The 16,671-nt window shown below is 30.8% G+C and overlaps 1 protein-coding gene across 1 annotated transcript in view; it reads left to right on the top strand.

The window, feature by feature from the left end:
• Nucleotides 1-16,671, top strand: part of LOC143257814 (anoctamin-5-like) — a 75,965-nt gene that overhangs the window by 12,849 nt on the left and 46,445 nt on the right. The window contains exons 5-10 of the mRNA XM_076516843.1: nucleotides 1,106-1,215; nucleotides 3,128-3,183; nucleotides 8,068-8,124; nucleotides 9,099-9,163; nucleotides 12,155-12,289; nucleotides 12,857-12,962. Coding sequence (XP_076372958.1) covers nucleotides 1,106-1,215; nucleotides 3,128-3,183; nucleotides 8,068-8,124; nucleotides 9,099-9,163; nucleotides 12,155-12,289; nucleotides 12,857-12,962 — 529 coding nt within the window. The remainder of the gene's footprint in view (nucleotides 1-1,105; nucleotides 1,216-3,127; nucleotides 3,184-8,067; nucleotides 8,125-9,098; nucleotides 9,164-12,154; nucleotides 12,290-12,856; nucleotides 12,963-16,671) is intronic.

The raw sequence follows: 16,671 nt of genomic DNA on the forward strand, positions 1-16,671 counted from the left end.
TATAAATAATTGAATAACAATCTATTTTTCTTTGACCTATTGCTTACTGATTGCTACCATATGGTCCCCCGTATTTTGAAATGACTATTTTGTACATACTTTTGATTTTTTTTCCTGGGTATACAAGTTTTAAAAGTTGAACATAAATCAGCACAAATATTTCTATTTTTGTTTGCTACCCTTTTTTATATTAAATGTTTATAGAATAAACTTTCTCACATTCTACTTACTCTGCAGTTTTTGGATCCCAGCTTCATGTGGCTTACATGTAAAAATCAAAAACTTACATCCTTATGAACTCTAGTGTTTTTGTACTGTTATTATATACACCCTAATTTCTTTCAATTTTCAGAAGCTATTTATTTCATGTACCAAATAACAAATTATAATGTGTCAACATGTTACACCATAAATAAGATGATTTTAGTTTATTTATTTCAGAATATTTGTGCAAAACTCACAAAAGGCTACTTGTGCATACCCATTTCTAAATTAAACTGATAAACTAGTAGAAAGACATCTTTTCATGAACATACATTATGAATTCTTGGGCCATCACACGACCATCACTTTGATAGTTCACTCATATCACTATGATATTGAGTGCATTTTTGTGGCAACAAACCATATTAAGCAAATTCTTAGGTCCATGGCATGAGAATTCTAACCAATAAGCCACCTCTTGCTCCATGATATAAGTTCGAGTATAAGATACAATTTACAATAAAAGGATATGATATAACACAGGAGAGTGAATATTCCTATCCACTGAAGTGAACAGTATAGTGGTTAGGGGCTTGTTTTAACAGATTTAAAAGTATAATTAATCAAAAGTTTTCAATTCTAATACAGAATTAATTAATTTTTATTACAATTATACATTATTGCAAACTAGCTAGTCATAAAACGTTTTCATATTGTATTAGAAATCTTGTAATACTAAAACTTAAGAACCCTATTTTATATGCAAATTTTCATCAAGATTCACACATAATTACGAATGAGAAATCGAAATTTCAACTTGTATGATGTGATAATTTTTATATGAAGACATATATGCTTTGATGCTTAAGTTGACAGTAAGATATTTTTACTGTTTTATCAGATTTTTTATAAATGATGAAGAATCGTTTCTAACACCAACTCAGCGAATCCACGTTATATGGGAGGTGTTAATAAAAACAGAGTATGAAGAAGATGCTGGTGCTAAAAAAGGTAAAATAGTATATATTTTAAACATTCTTCTTGACACTTGTTTAAAATAATAACTAAATAAATAATACAATTAAAATGAACTGTAGATATAGTATGGAAATGTTTAATAATTACATCTAAAATAAACACAGTTTTGAGTACAACTTTGTGAGCTGCATAATTAAGCATTGAAATTTTAGACTTATAGAGCATGTATAGTATTTAATAGCAGTGGCAACACCAAATATTTAGGAGGGCAAAACAAAACACCTTATACTCATGTGTAATTTTAAAGAGAGTGATTATAACCCCAATATTTTAGCATGCTAAGTTACACTGAGCCAATTTTGGGTTTCAAAAAGTACCTTCTATTGAGTTTTGAAGTTCCAAAGTACTCACATACCTTGGAAAGGTTTGAGAGGGTTTTGACCATTCTAGCATATCTAGCTGACTTTTTTTTTGGGGGGGGATAATAAGGCCTTTTAAAAGTAGATTGGTAAATAATGTTATTTTAAGGATTATTCAATTAAATAAATATTTAGTGCAGTAGTACCGTTAGTATAAAAAAGTAGGGTTAAAGGGAATGCCTGTTATAGTTGGATATTATGTGGTTGTCATCTACTATACAAAAAAAAAACATGCCATAAAATGGTAGAAAAAACTTTAGATGGACAATTGTCGCTCTTGCTTCTCTATAACACCACCACTCATGTACATTTTGTGTTACATGTAGAAGAAAAAAACATTCAGGTTCACTAGTACCTCCACACAGACTATAAATACCTGTATATATATATATTTATAGTCTGTGTGGAGGTACTAGTGAATTAACTTTACTAGTGGTACTAACTTTACAAGTGAATCTGAATGTTTTTAGTCTGTTTATGTATATATACATATAAACATTTTTTGGCAATAAATTGCCTTAAATTTAGTTTTATTTTTTATTTCCTTAATTTTTTGAGCAAACACTTTTTCAAATTATGATTGCTGCAAAGAGAAATAATACATGAAAAAATGAATGTTACACTAGAAAGAATCTTAAGGTTTAAACAGTACAGAATGACAGTAAAACAAAGCTAAAGAAAAACTATTAATTAAAAGTAAGAAAATAAAAAAAATATAAAAACAGTTCATTGGAACAGAATTCAAAAACGTGAAATGGAGCTACATTAACAATTTTTTTTTTTAAAACGTGAAATGACACTTTTTAAATTTATTAAAATCTGAACTATTTACCAATATCAAGAAAATAATAATAAACTGTATCAAAACATTAGTTCACTTTCAGTTATTGTAACTTTGTTCATAAAGCAACATAACCATTTTATAAAACAAAAAGATAATATATTTTTAATAATTTTATAGTATCATTTGATTTTTGGGTCATTATTTGATATAGTAATAGCAAGATTTTTTTTATATGTCATTCTTTGCTGGCTCAGTAAAAGTCTCTAGTGTGAATCATTTATGTTACACTTTTTTGGTTGTATATCATAGCAGTTAATGCTTTTTGGTATTAAGATACCATTTCATTAGCCATAAGCCATAAAGAAAACAATATCTTAGTTCCTAAGTTTCAGAAGCCACATGGAGAAAATGTAGTTTAAAATAATCAACAACCTCTTGGATAGCCTTTATAACTACTTACACTGGCAATTACAGTATGTGACTGCAAAAAAGGTTAAAGCAAAAAAAAGTCATGAAAAAATTAAACTAACAGTGTGAAATATATTGAGATCTAAATCTTGTACTATTATGACACTGTATAATAGGATTCATACTTTTGGATTGGAAGTATAAGCTTAAATGCAATTTGAATGATTTATAATTTACTAATATATGTAAGACTTTAATAAATAATAAAAACATAATGGAATTAGGTATTTATGTCTCTATTAACGTATTAATGCAGTAATTTCTATTTATGCAGGAATCATGCAACTTTTGAATGAAGGAACATATGCAACTTGTTATCCTTTGCATGATGTAAGTTTTGTCAGTTTGGTTGATACATGGAGAAGTTCTACTATCCTTTCATATGCACGTCTTTGTTTTACCTGTTAAACCATTTGCTCTTTTCATTAATTAGGAAGTTGTTTTAAACTGGATGTAATAAATGTTTGAATAAACAATTTGTTTTTGTAAATGCTTACACTTGAAACACAGAAAGTTCAGTGTTATGATGAAGTTTGTTTTTTGTTATATAATAAGTAGTTCATGAATTTTTATAAATTGATTTATAGAAACTACTGCTCTTTTTATACTGAAATAATTAACAAAAATATACTTCTCCAAAAGTAAAGAATTAAAGATATGAGCTGCATTTTCTAAAGTATTAATATTTAGCTGAGTTGTTACTGTATAATGCAGTAAACCATGACTGAACCTCTGTGATGAAGATTCAATGGATAATCATATTGTGGTCTTATAGATTTATCAATGGTTGCTATACACTTTTACAATACAACCAAGACACTTGAGTATTTACTCAGAATTTCCAGAACCTTTGATAGATGCTTCCATTTCCTATACATTACAGAAAAGCTAAACTTTAATTATACTGTACGTGCACTACCTTTATATTAGAGAATACTGTTATAGTTACAGTTCATTATCAGGTATTTCCATCACTTTATAAAAATGTTTGAAAACTGAATATAAGCATAGACTGCACGTATATGAAGTATTAGTATCTTAGATAAAGTATGTTTGAATGTTAAAGTTACTCACAATTGTATTATTATGCATTTATATTATGTAAAAATGCATTTCAAAGACATTTGAGTAATTGTAATTATTATTTTATGACTTATTTAGTTATATTAAAATACAGTTAACTTGTTAAAAATGTATACTTTGAGCATTGTCAGTGTTTTATCTAGGCTAAGAGATAATGGTATTATATACAAAATTCTTTAATGCCATAACTCTCTATGCAGTTAGTCATTCCAGTAAAATGAAGATAGGCCTCTCAGTAGCTGACACTGCTAAAATCTGGGTTTAAGTACTTGTGGTGGATACATCATATATAGCCCACTGTGTAGCTTTGTGTTTTACACATACGAAAACAAAAAGAAAGGATACACCTCAATATGTTACTTGATCTGTTAATGAAACGATCACTGTATATTGCTGTGCATATCTGTAACACTTTTATCCATGTTAAAGTACATGTGACACAAAATAGAAATGATCCAGAACAATATGTAACTAGAAAAAAACTATTTAGCCTGGTCTCAGACCCAACCTCTGTTGTCTAAACTACATTATCTAAAAAAATCTATACATCTGAATAATTTGAAGAATTCTTGGTGAACAAGAAATATTCATGTATCTGAACTACAAAGTGTAATTAACATGTAAATCAATTCATCAGTTTCACTTTTGATGATCCTATAATTCATTTATGATCTCATTTTACCACATTCTAAGGTTATCAACTGACAGTTTTATTTATTATACACAACATGCCAAAAGAAATAAAACTTACTTATGGTTTTGTCAAACTGTTCATTACATTCTAGAATGTTCTTGAATCACAGATGTCTATTATTCCTGCTAATAAGGTTAAAACATTTTTTGAGGTAACTTACCACTTCACATGGAATAGTTATCTTCCTCATACATCTGTCTATGAAGCTTACATGTCACTAGCCTTAAGATAACTCCCTCCTAATTCCAGGTATTTTAACATGAACTGCACTGATGCATGATGATGTCATCATGCAAAAAATGCCCTCTGCCAATAGAAGAGCCACAACATTTTCTTGTGCAGTTGCACATGTTGGTAACTTCATTCTTTTCCTTTCCATTGCAATGAGCAGGTGCATTCAATATTTTTACTCTGAGGTCATCTTAATTGGATTTGCATTAGTTAACAAAACTTTGGTTTTTATTTTTTTAACTTTTGTTTCAAAAGCTTTATCATCAAGGATTCTCAAATGACAGCAACTTATCACTAAGCATGGTAGTGCTTAGTATCTAGGTATGAGCCAGGAGAAAATGGCCAACACATATTATATATTGCTCATAATAATCTTAAGTCTCTTTTTCTAACAATCTAATTAACTTTTATAAACACCTAATTTAGGTTTTTGAGGTTTCAAAAGTATTAAGACCTTCAGTTTGGCTAAAAAACATCACTCGAGTAAAGAACTGGCAAGTAGCATCACATTTAAATGTTCTGCTGATTATTCTGCTTCTAGCATCAGAAGGACTAGACTACCAATACTTAAAGTTTTTGCAGTGATTTATAGTAACTCTTATTCATAATAAATTATTCATTGGCATTGTTTAAAAATGATTAAACAAGCAGTAAAAAAACATTAAAAAGAAATGATCTGGAGATGACAATGCCAAACAGTACAGAAACAAGGTAAGAATGAAGACACAAAACCATGCAAAAATCTGAACACAACTAACCACTGAGTCAGTATTACAAACTTATGGAAAGTAGCCATTGTAAAACTTTATAGCATTATTCAGTATAAATGTTTTTATCCACAAGTTAATTTGTTCAAATGAAAGGAATTCAACATTTAGTTGCAGATAAAATGTTTTTTGGAAAATTTTGGCTACTTATGTAAGTATTTTTGTATGGTTTTGTGTAATCATCACTGCTTTGTTTTTATACTTTTTGCCATTGCTATTTCTATATTATATTTATATTTTTCAAAAATATTTTTATTGCTTGTACTTATTCTTGTATGAGTGAATGATATTACAAACATAGGTATTATTTCTGTTATGACTTTTTGGAGTCTCATGAACTGTCAGTGACATTGAAACTATTGTTCAATATGTTGTTAATTACCACATGCTTAGTATGCCTCCTACTCCTGTCATGTTGGCCAACATTCTTTCTACTCAGTTGGAGTTGGTTTTCTGGACTACAGATTTAACATAATTTGCTTTTGATAGTGTTTTACCATTCATCAATTGATCTTCATGTTTCAGTTTCTTTATGAATTTCATTCTCAGGTATGATCCTTTCCTTGGTTTTTGCCTGTGTCCTTCAGTATTTTCTATGTTCTTACCTTCAAACTTCTCCTTCTACACTTACCGGATAGGTGCTTTGACTCCTCTGGTTTGTATATTCATCATTGGATGTGAAGGTCTTCATGCTATTTCACATTTTTTTGCATTTGATTTATCACCTTTTTCATTCTCTTGCTTCTCATCTTTCTTGGCACTTGGATGAAATTGTCCAAGTGAGCATGTGAATGACTCTCCACACTTCCATCTCTCATTATCTATATCATCTGGTTGTTTTGTCTTCTTCTTGATTTTGAACTCCACCAGTCACCATTCTTCAATCATCCCATTGTCTTTGAGAAGAATGCATACAATTTGTTTTTGTGGATCCCTTTTAATTTCATCAGTTACCACTAGGTGACTAGTATAGCCTCCCAGGATATACTTACTAAAAGTTGATATTGAATCAGGATAACAGAAAATACTACCATCCTTGTGGTATACAAATTTACTTATTTGCCCAATACAGACAGTAACTATTACATGGACTGTCATGAAAAAGCCAACATCTGGGAAATGTTTTGCTCATTTCTTTGGCTTTCATTATTGGCTTTTTAGAAATAGGGATTTGCAGTCACCCATTCCACTGTCTTCAGTAAAATACCTTTTTGTTTGGAAGAAGGATGGAAATCTGAATATTTCTGTAGGCCTCCCAAACATGAATTTTCCTCCTCTTTCTTTAAGTGGAACATGAGAGACCCTTATAACTTATTAGTTTCTAGCCACTCAAGTTGTGTACCATGGAGAATCAGTTGGGTTTAGCACAGTATGATGAGAAGTGGGGAGATGAGGGCACTATTAGTGTAGTGCAGGTTATCATAACGTATATTTATTGTGTCAGAGCTTGTTCATTAAAGTCAAGGTGAACACACTATTTGCTAAAAATATAGCACATAATTAGTGTGCTTTCCTCCTGTAGCTAGTGTCTGTTCAGTAGAGTTGAGGTGAGGACAGAAGATACACCTGAACACACCACAATCACACTACATTATTGGCTATTTAATTGCTTCTGACATTAATGTCTTCATTCCACCTGTTTCTGCTGTTTAGAAGGCTTATTTGTTTGTTTCCCCTTACATTATGGGCAAAGAATATACCTTGGTTTAAATGAGATGCTATTGGGTGTTATATTCCATGGGCTTCCCTTCAGGTGCTTTCTGAAGGTAACTCATGTAGGTAAAATTTGCACTGGTCCCTCCACCACTTCAGTATGGGATTTTAGCAATTTTGTATTAGGAAGTGCATAATGTTTCAGAGATTTTCATTTTCCATACCTAAAAACATATTTCTGAAAGATACCTCTTTACATGTTTTGCAAATTTTTTTTTGTCTTGTCTAATTGTACAATGAGGTTGTAAGTGCAAGAGAATAAGAAGAATTATTGTGCGTGGAGGTTGTGTCACCCTCCTAGTGGTGGAGGGCTTTTGTTACATAATACTGTTGTCATACAACAGCTCATTTCATGTTAAAATATGTAAAATTAGGTGGAAGTTGCCTTGAGACTAGTGGCATGCAAATCTCATAAGAAAACATGCAAGGAAGATAGCTATTCTGTGTTTTGAAGTAAGTATCTATAAAAATACATTTATGGGCAAGAAAAATCCAAATGGTAGCTATAGTAAATATTTTTGTCTTAAATTATTTTATTATTTAGTTGTTATCCTTGATGTGACATTTGTTGTTTTTTTCTAGTTTTAAATTATTGCATATTAATAAACTCCATCTTTGCCCTCTGTATTTATAATTCAAAAGTATCACGACTGATTGTTTTTGTTTTAATGCAATTCTAGAATAATCATATGTGTGTAACAATTTTCTTTTACTCTTTTTCATTAGGGGCATTACATCGGAGAGTCAGTTGGCAAGGGAGAGCCAGGTTATTGTGAACGCACAGTATGTATAGATAGGTTATCAAGCATATATCTCATAAAAGAGTACCATGTGATTTTTTTACAATATTGGTCTGAATAAAAGTGGTGTAATCACAAAGATACAAATATGGTTGAAATTTTTTCTAACTGAAAAATATAATTATAAAAGATTAATTCTTTGTATTTCTTATTTAGTTATTCACGTATTGCTTCAAAGCTGTTTAGCTTTGTATATTTATCAGTAAAAATAATGGAGAGAACCTTCATGGTCATCAACTAAAATGATTTATTATATGTGGTGGCTGGTAGTTTAAAGCCTGTAAGAGGTAGGTTGATTTGGTTATTAATTTAGTGTTTTTAAATTATGACAAGTACTCAGTTTTCCAGAGAGAGACCATATTCCTAAAACACAGAAAATAAGTAACAATACTAACTACACTGAATAACAATTACCATTTTATAACTCGGTCATTTTGTATCTATATGTTAACTGCAATATTTCGTATAGACTTTTGTTGCAAAAAATAACAAAGCAATATCACTTTCGCTGGAAGTACAAAAACTCTTTATACAAGACAATTAACCCTTTTGAAATACACAGAAAATCACTTAATGTTATTAAAGGTTATGTCCTGAAAGGAATATACTGCCTTAATGTGCTTTTTTTTTAGCTCAGTGATTCATTGATTGTACAAATTTTTTAATGTAGACAAATACATGGACACCATGTTTTAATGTAAAGCCTTCAACAGTTAGACAATAGCTCCAAGTTTCTAACATGTAAAATAATATACAATTACATATTTCTACTCTGTTCTTGAAATGAAGTGAATTTAACTAACTATTTGTACCTTGTAAAATGTCATTACCTAAAATAAGAAGATATTATGATGAGCTTAACAAATTTATAAAGCAATGTATGTGTTAGTAAGTCAAATAGAATAAGTCTTATTTCAGTAACAAGTTAAATATTCCATTATTGTTGTTTTTCTTTAGATACTGTACAATGAATGGGCACAACCAGCATGCTGGTACAAAACCCAGCCTTTGTGTCTTATCAAGTATGTACTTGTGTGTGGTGTGTGTGTGTTTATTTATTGCTAATGCAGAAATGCAGTGTTTTGCTCAAAAAATTAAATGGAAGAAAAATAAAATATATTAGTATATTAAATATTTCATTTGAGAGAAATAAATAAAATAAATATTGTCTAGTATTTACATTTTAAAACATTTTGATTACATTAGTTTTTATATCACACATAACCAGATTTGATAAACCATTTATACTCTTCCTGTACCAATAAAAAGTCACTTGATAACACTATTTTTACACACAAACTGCTTTGAATATCGTATTATCTCCCTTTTTATAGTTGTACTAGAAATATGAATAACACAGACCTTCAACTTGATCAGCCAATGTACAAAACAGTTTTCTCTAACACAACATGCTCTGAGTATTATTTTCTGTTTGTTTTAGTTGTAATGATAATAAAAGTAACATATGTTTACAGTTAATGATCTCAAAGCCCCAACACTTCTGAATTCATCACATAATAAAAATATTTCTCAACAGTTTGAAAACAAAACACAGTGTTGCTTCTGGACACCTGAAGGTCAACATTCACTCAGTTTATGACTTGATAATTATAATAACTCTTCCTTTGGGATAAAACATGTTGTTGTTGTTTTACAAATAAAGATTTAAGCAGCATTGTACTCCATATCTTTAACAGTTGATAAATGGAAATGAGATCAAACCAGGTAACTGCATTAATTCGGAGCTGGTGAAGGAAAAAAATTGGGAAGTTTAAAAAATGATACGTTTCCTGGGATAGATAATATTTATCCAAAGTTTTTCATGGAGGTTAAGGACTGGATATGTGAGCTACTTACGACTGGTTTTATAAGTCCTTGAATAGTGGACAAGTGTCAAAGGATTGGAAGTTAGGTGATGTAACTCCTCTTTTTAAGGGAGGTAATAAAATTGTCTCAGTAACTATAGCCCTGTAAGTCTTATATCAGTTATGGAAAAAGTTTTGGAAGTCTGATGAAAGATACTTTGCAAAGTCATTTAACAAAGTTTAGAATTTTATTGGATAGTCAATATGGTTTCACTAATGGAATATTGCCTTATAAATCTTTTGACATTCTTTAGAAAGGTAATTGCAAACATAGATGAGTATAATAATGTAAGGTCTTGGGTGTTGCTATCTGCGAAGAGGATGCTACTGCTTTACAAAACGATTTGATCACTTACTGAGTTGGGCAAAGAAATGGCAGATGGGTTTTAATTATAAGAAATGCAAGATAATGCACATGGATTATCATAATTTCAATTATATGTATACTTTTAATGGGAATAACTTCAACTGTGTCATGAAAGAAAAGGATCTTGGTATAATAATTGATCAGTCTCTAAAGCCATCCAAGTAGTGTGCTGTTGCTACTGGTAGGGCAAATAAGATTTTAGGTTGTATCTACAGAAATAATGAAAACAAGCCTAAAGAGGTTATAATTTCATTGCATTGGTCACTGGATAGGCCACATTTGGAATATTGTGTTCAGTCTTGGGCTTCTTACCTTAAGAAAGACATTGAACTGTTAGAAAGGGTTCAGACAAGAGTTACTAGAATGGTGCTTGGGACAGAGAGATTGTCATACAAGGAGAGTTTGAAATATTTCAGGTTTTTTTTTCTCTTGAAGAAAGAAGAGTTAGGGGGGATTTTATTGAAGTGTTTAAGATTGTAAAGGGGAATGATAGTGTTGATGCATCATGTTTTGCATATTAAACAGTGAGAATAGTTGGTCTAGAGGGCACAGATATAAATTTTGACAGTGTAGAAATCATCTTCAGCTGAGACAGTTTCGTTTTTACAACAGGGTGTGGTTTGCCTTTGGATGTTGTGGAGGGCAGGCAGTAAATATAAGTGAGTTTAAGAAAAACTTTAATAGAATATGAATGACAATGGCTGGCTTTAATATTATTTTAATTTAGTTTAGAGCCTTGAACAGCCAAGATAGACAAGTGGGTTCAGTGTTATTCCAAAATGTTATGTTATATTAAATGAGAACATTAAAAAGATTTAAAAGCTTTGTGAATACAAAAGAGAGGTATAATGGAAGAGTAAGATGTGTATTATTTGCATGTTATAGGTGTTAAATAAACATTCCTTTGATGACTTACGTATAACTAGTGTAACACCTGCATTCCTTACCAAGTTGAGTTCTTGTTTGTTCTTTCAACAAACTGGACGTAGAGTTGAAAATGATGCATTAATATTTTTTTTTAATTATGCTGGTATTTATTGAAGTACAGAAACTAAAATAAAATTTCAACATTGTTATATCTAGGATATCAGTGACACTAAATTGAGACCTAGCACAGCAAAGTGGACACTATTTACATTCATCAATAAACTACAGTATTTTAGCCAGAACAATGTGATAATGAGGGAGGGATACGTTTTAATGAAGGAAATTCATTAATCATTTTTGCTAAATAATTATATACTGACATAATTTTGTTTTACAAAATCTAATTGGTTCATGATGATCTTTCAAGATTTTATTTTGACTCAAAATCTATAGATCTTATATTAAGTATTAGAGCAGTTTCAAACATCTCTATACATTAGCAGATCTTTAGTTAACATTATACCTTCTAAATTATTTTAGTAAAAGCAAGCAATATTTGCTCTTTCAAACCAGTTTGAGAAATTTAAAGAATTTAATTTTCCAAAATAAGAAGAAAAACTAACAAAAAAGAGAATTATGTACTTATATCTGCTGATATCTGTTGTTTTTGCATGACTTAAATATAAAGGTAATTAGATCTAGTTTTATTCCTCTTGGTTAAGACTGCAATTAAACACAATGTTAAATTTGTAATAATTCTTCTAATATCTTATTGTGTAAGTGGTTAAAAAGTAAAACATAGTGAGAACTTTTTCTTGTATACAAAAGCATATATATATGGGTCTAATTATTTAATTTGGTTACTGTTAATTAGTGATAGAAGTACTTTTTATATCATTTTATTTCATTTACAGGCGATATTTTGGAGAAAAGACTGCATTTTACTTCATGTGGCTTGGATTTTACACAACTATGTTGATTCCAGCAGCAGCTTGTGGAATACTGACAGTGCTCTATGGCTTTCCCACCATCAAAACATCAACATCAGTGTAAGCTACTTTGTTAAAGTCTGTAAAAAATATACAAAAATTATGTTTTCTTACATATAGTAATATTTTCTAGACGTGAAACTTAACATGAGATTGAATAATGCTTTGAAAAATAAATACCTTCCTGTATATCTCTGTATGGATTTGATTCAAATCATTGAAAGAAGTTTAACAAATATACTTATGAAGTAAAATTAGTTGTTTGTACAACAAAATAACTGGATGGTGTTAAATGTCACTTTCCTGGCTTGCCATCAGAAATTAATAAATGTGTTAATGATCCAAGATAATACCACATTATTTAGTGTTTGCAGTAAAGTTGTCCTTATATGAATCAAATTTTTCTGAACATTTTATCTGAACAGTGATTTTATATCACCTGATTATAACTGTGTCATGAGAAATGTGGCACAGTATGCTAGTCCTTTTCACATCTTAACAGCAATAAATCTTAATTCCTATTTTTGCATTGCACAGAAGACTATGACTCAAATAATTTAAACAAATGATACTGTAGAAAGGTAAATTCAGTGTTCCAGTTTTTCCTAAAAATGTTTGTCTTTTCAGCCAAGAGATTTGTGATGAAAAAATCAGTGGGAACATTATTATGTGCCCACTTTGTAACAGGCATTGTGGGTTTTGGCATCTGAAAGATATGTGTATCTATTCTAAGGTAAGATTTTAGTTTTATGCTCTGGAGTTGAGATTTTAGATTAAAATATTTTTTTTTCTTTTTAAATACATATTTATGTTGCTTAGCAGATGATGTGAAAAACTGTATCTAGTATATAATATGTATTTTATGTACAACAGGCTGATTACTAAAGGAATGATTTTAATAGTTTGTGTAAACTAATAATTTTATGAGTTTTTAGCTCAAAACCTGATATGAAAAACAAAATAATGCAAGACATTAAGAATTGTCAAACTATGGTTAAAATCTTTAATATACTGTATAATTCAGAATAATCATCAGTCCATATTTTGTAATACTATTTGTCTTTTGTTACAAATGTTTCATAGTTTTCTAGCTATACAAGAATAACTCAAGAAATTATGTGAGGATCTAATCCAATATTATGTGGCATGCCCTTCTAATTAAGAAAAATACTGCTTAAATGGGTTTTCTAATTACCTACATAAATATTTTATCTTTGGCAAGTTGAATTAATACTGATAATAATAGCTCCAAGTACACATAAACAATTAGATATTTGCATCAACATAGAAAACAAAACACTAAATATAAAATGATTGTAAACCTATGAAGTTGTCCAGCATTGCTGAACTATGTTTATTTTTACCTGGCTTACTAATATTTTACTAACATAAATATTGACAAATTTTCTTTCAAATGATCTTTATCAGAAAAATATGGTGGTTACTAATAATACATTGCACTTGTCAATTTACATAGTTATAGTCTCTTTACACTTATGCATAAGTATTTTTTAACGAGTTTTCTAATCTTTCATAGGTATTTAAAAAATAGTAACAGTAACCACAACAGTTTTATTATTCCACACTGTAGTAGCCTTTTATTAAATTATGCAGCAAAATTTAGTTATATCATAATATAATTTAAAATTGATACTCAGATGAGAGCATTTTTAGTTTGTTCTATTGTTTGTTGGGAAAACATATTTAAAAAATAAAAAATGCTAAAATATATGAATATCCTAATAAAACCATCATTCAAAATCATAATATACTTTGTTATTATTATTACACATTTAATGTGTAGTTACTTTATTTACATTAGTTTTTAATTTTTCCCTCATAAAATTAAATTTACACCTTGCATGTTATTTCCTACTCATTGTAGATGAATCTTTTAATGACAGATCATGTGTAATGTTCTTGAATCATACCATTTATGGAAACACTCAAAGCACAAATGAGATCTTTGTTTCTCACTGTTGAAAGGTTCTTGTTATGTGTGTTTTTTTTAGAAAAAACAGTTAAAAACAATATGATCCCATTGAATTATGTAATCAGCATTAAGCTACAACATGAATTGTTGTTTACAGCAAAAGATTGAACCTCCTAAGATATTGCTATTAATTAGTCATGGTTTGTCATATTTATTTTGCTTGTTTTTTGTTTACTTTTTTGGTGAACCAAATATCTGTAAAGTAATGGAAGGACAGGAGTAGAGATTATGCACGAAATATCTTTTAAAAAGTTGTTTATTTATTTATTTGTTTGAAGTTAAACATAAAGTTATACAATGGGCTGTCTGTGCTATGCCCACCACAGGTATTGAAACCTAGTTTCTAGCATTGCAAGTCTGCAGACATACTGCTGTGCCACTGGAGGGCATCTTAGGATCACCTTGCCTGTGTTTAGTCTTTGGCAAACAACTTCACTAGCCACATCAACATCGTGCTAACCAGAGCCATCAAAGACATTAATGCACTGACTGCTGCAGCATGAAAGACAGCTGAATAAGCTCACCTGCTTATGCTATATTCAGTTCTTATACATTCAATCCTGAATTATTCACTGACAATGAATGACACATAACTAGATGAGATTCAAAAGATACAAATCTATTTAAGGTTAGTCACAGGATGTTTCTCAACCACCTTCATCAAAACAACCCTGTTACACCTCACAGGCCTCATCATTATCACAAATAAAACAGTAATTACAAGCACAAATTTCAAAAGGGTTTTGTACTGTAACAATGAAGCATCTCGTCTTCAACCACTGCCATTTTCAGTTGGGACATTCTAGCTTCACAACAGCCTTGCAGACACCAATCAAGCATGGGAATACCTAAAGGTGTCTCAAGAAGCAGTCATGGGTAGAGTGATACCTTACAGCTACCACTGAAATAATTCACTGCTACTTTTTAAGTGTTCTCCTATGGAATAAACGTCTGGTGTCATTGAAATTGCCCTAGGCATAAAATGTAGATATTGGTAAGAAGATGAACAAGAAAAAGTTTGTCAGCACATATTCAAGGATCAGGGATAAAAATCACTTTCTACAGTTACGACAGAAAGTGTTCGTACCACTGCGTTCCGAGTAGTTTTTTGCTCATTACTTAAAAAGTATCACGATTAGGCTAATAGACGTATCATATATTATAAATATTATACTAACACACATCTACATAAATGTTTACGTAAATTGAACTGTTAATAAACAAATAAACTGTTTATAAACAAATAACCAAAAATAGGAGGAGTAGAAAGTGTGCATACATTTCAGAACGTGTGAAAAAACTGATATTCCCGTAAAAATTTTGTTTAGTTTCGCAAATAAACTACATTATACCATTCCAGAACTAGAACTAAATAATTATTGGAATTTAGCCAGCGAAAAATTTACTTTGGCAATTTAGCGCCATCTTCGTCATTATCTGCTTGGTCATCATGGCGAACAAGAAACAACTGTCCAGTGATTTAAAAAACCGAATTATTGTAAAATACAAGTGTCGTGTGTCTTTCCAGTATTGCTACACAACTTAATGTGCCAAAATCTACTGTTCAAAGCATAATTGCCAAGTTTAAGCTTACAGGATCAACTGCTAACCTCCCTCGTTCCAGACGCCCCACCAAAATTCCAGAGAGAACCAAGAGGAAGGTTCTCAGAGAAGTTAGTAGGAACCCTCGTTTAACACGTAATGACATACAGCAACTGGTAAGGGAAACTGGGGTTGAAATAAGTACCTCTACAGTTATGAACATGTTACACTCTTCTGGGTTCAAAGCATGCTGTCCTCGTAGAACGCCATATTTAAAGCCTGTTCATTTAGAAGCACTGTTTAGGTATGCAAGAAAGCATGTAGATAAACCCTTTACCTATGGGAAGAGTATTCTTTTGTCAGACAGAACTAAAATCGAGCTTTTCGGCCACAATGATGTTCGCAATATTCTCCGTAAGAAGGGGAAACGAAATCTTCCAAAGAACACAGTCCCTACAGTTAAACACAGAGGTGGCTTGATCATGCTATGGGATTCCTTCAGCTCTTCTGGTGTAGGGAACCTTCACCGCGTCAACAGAATCATGAAAAAAGAAGAGTACGTTGATATATTAGCCACTTATATCAAGAATGATGCTCAGAACTTGCAGCTTGGGCATTGTTGGATCTTCCAGCATGACAATGACCCTAAGCACACATCGAAGTATGTGCAATTCTGGTAGCAGAAGAACCATATAAGCGTTCTGGAGTGGCCATCGCAGTCACTCGATCTCAACCCAATTGAAAATGTTTGGCATGAGTTGAAGACCAGGGTTCATCAGCGTCATCCGAAAAACTAGCCAGAGTTGGAGGCTTTCTGTGAAGAATAATGTAAGAAAATACCAGTTGAGTACTGTCAAACATCATGAAGGGCTATGAGGAGAGATAGCGCCAAATAATTCACCTGAAA

The sequence above is a fragment of the Tachypleus tridentatus genome, chromosome 7 (genome assembly GCF_004210375.1).
Source record: "Tachypleus tridentatus isolate NWPU-2018 chromosome 7, ASM421037v1, whole genome shotgun sequence".
Classification (NCBI taxonomy): domain Eukaryota; kingdom Metazoa; phylum Arthropoda; class Merostomata; order Xiphosura; family Limulidae; genus Tachypleus; species Tachypleus tridentatus.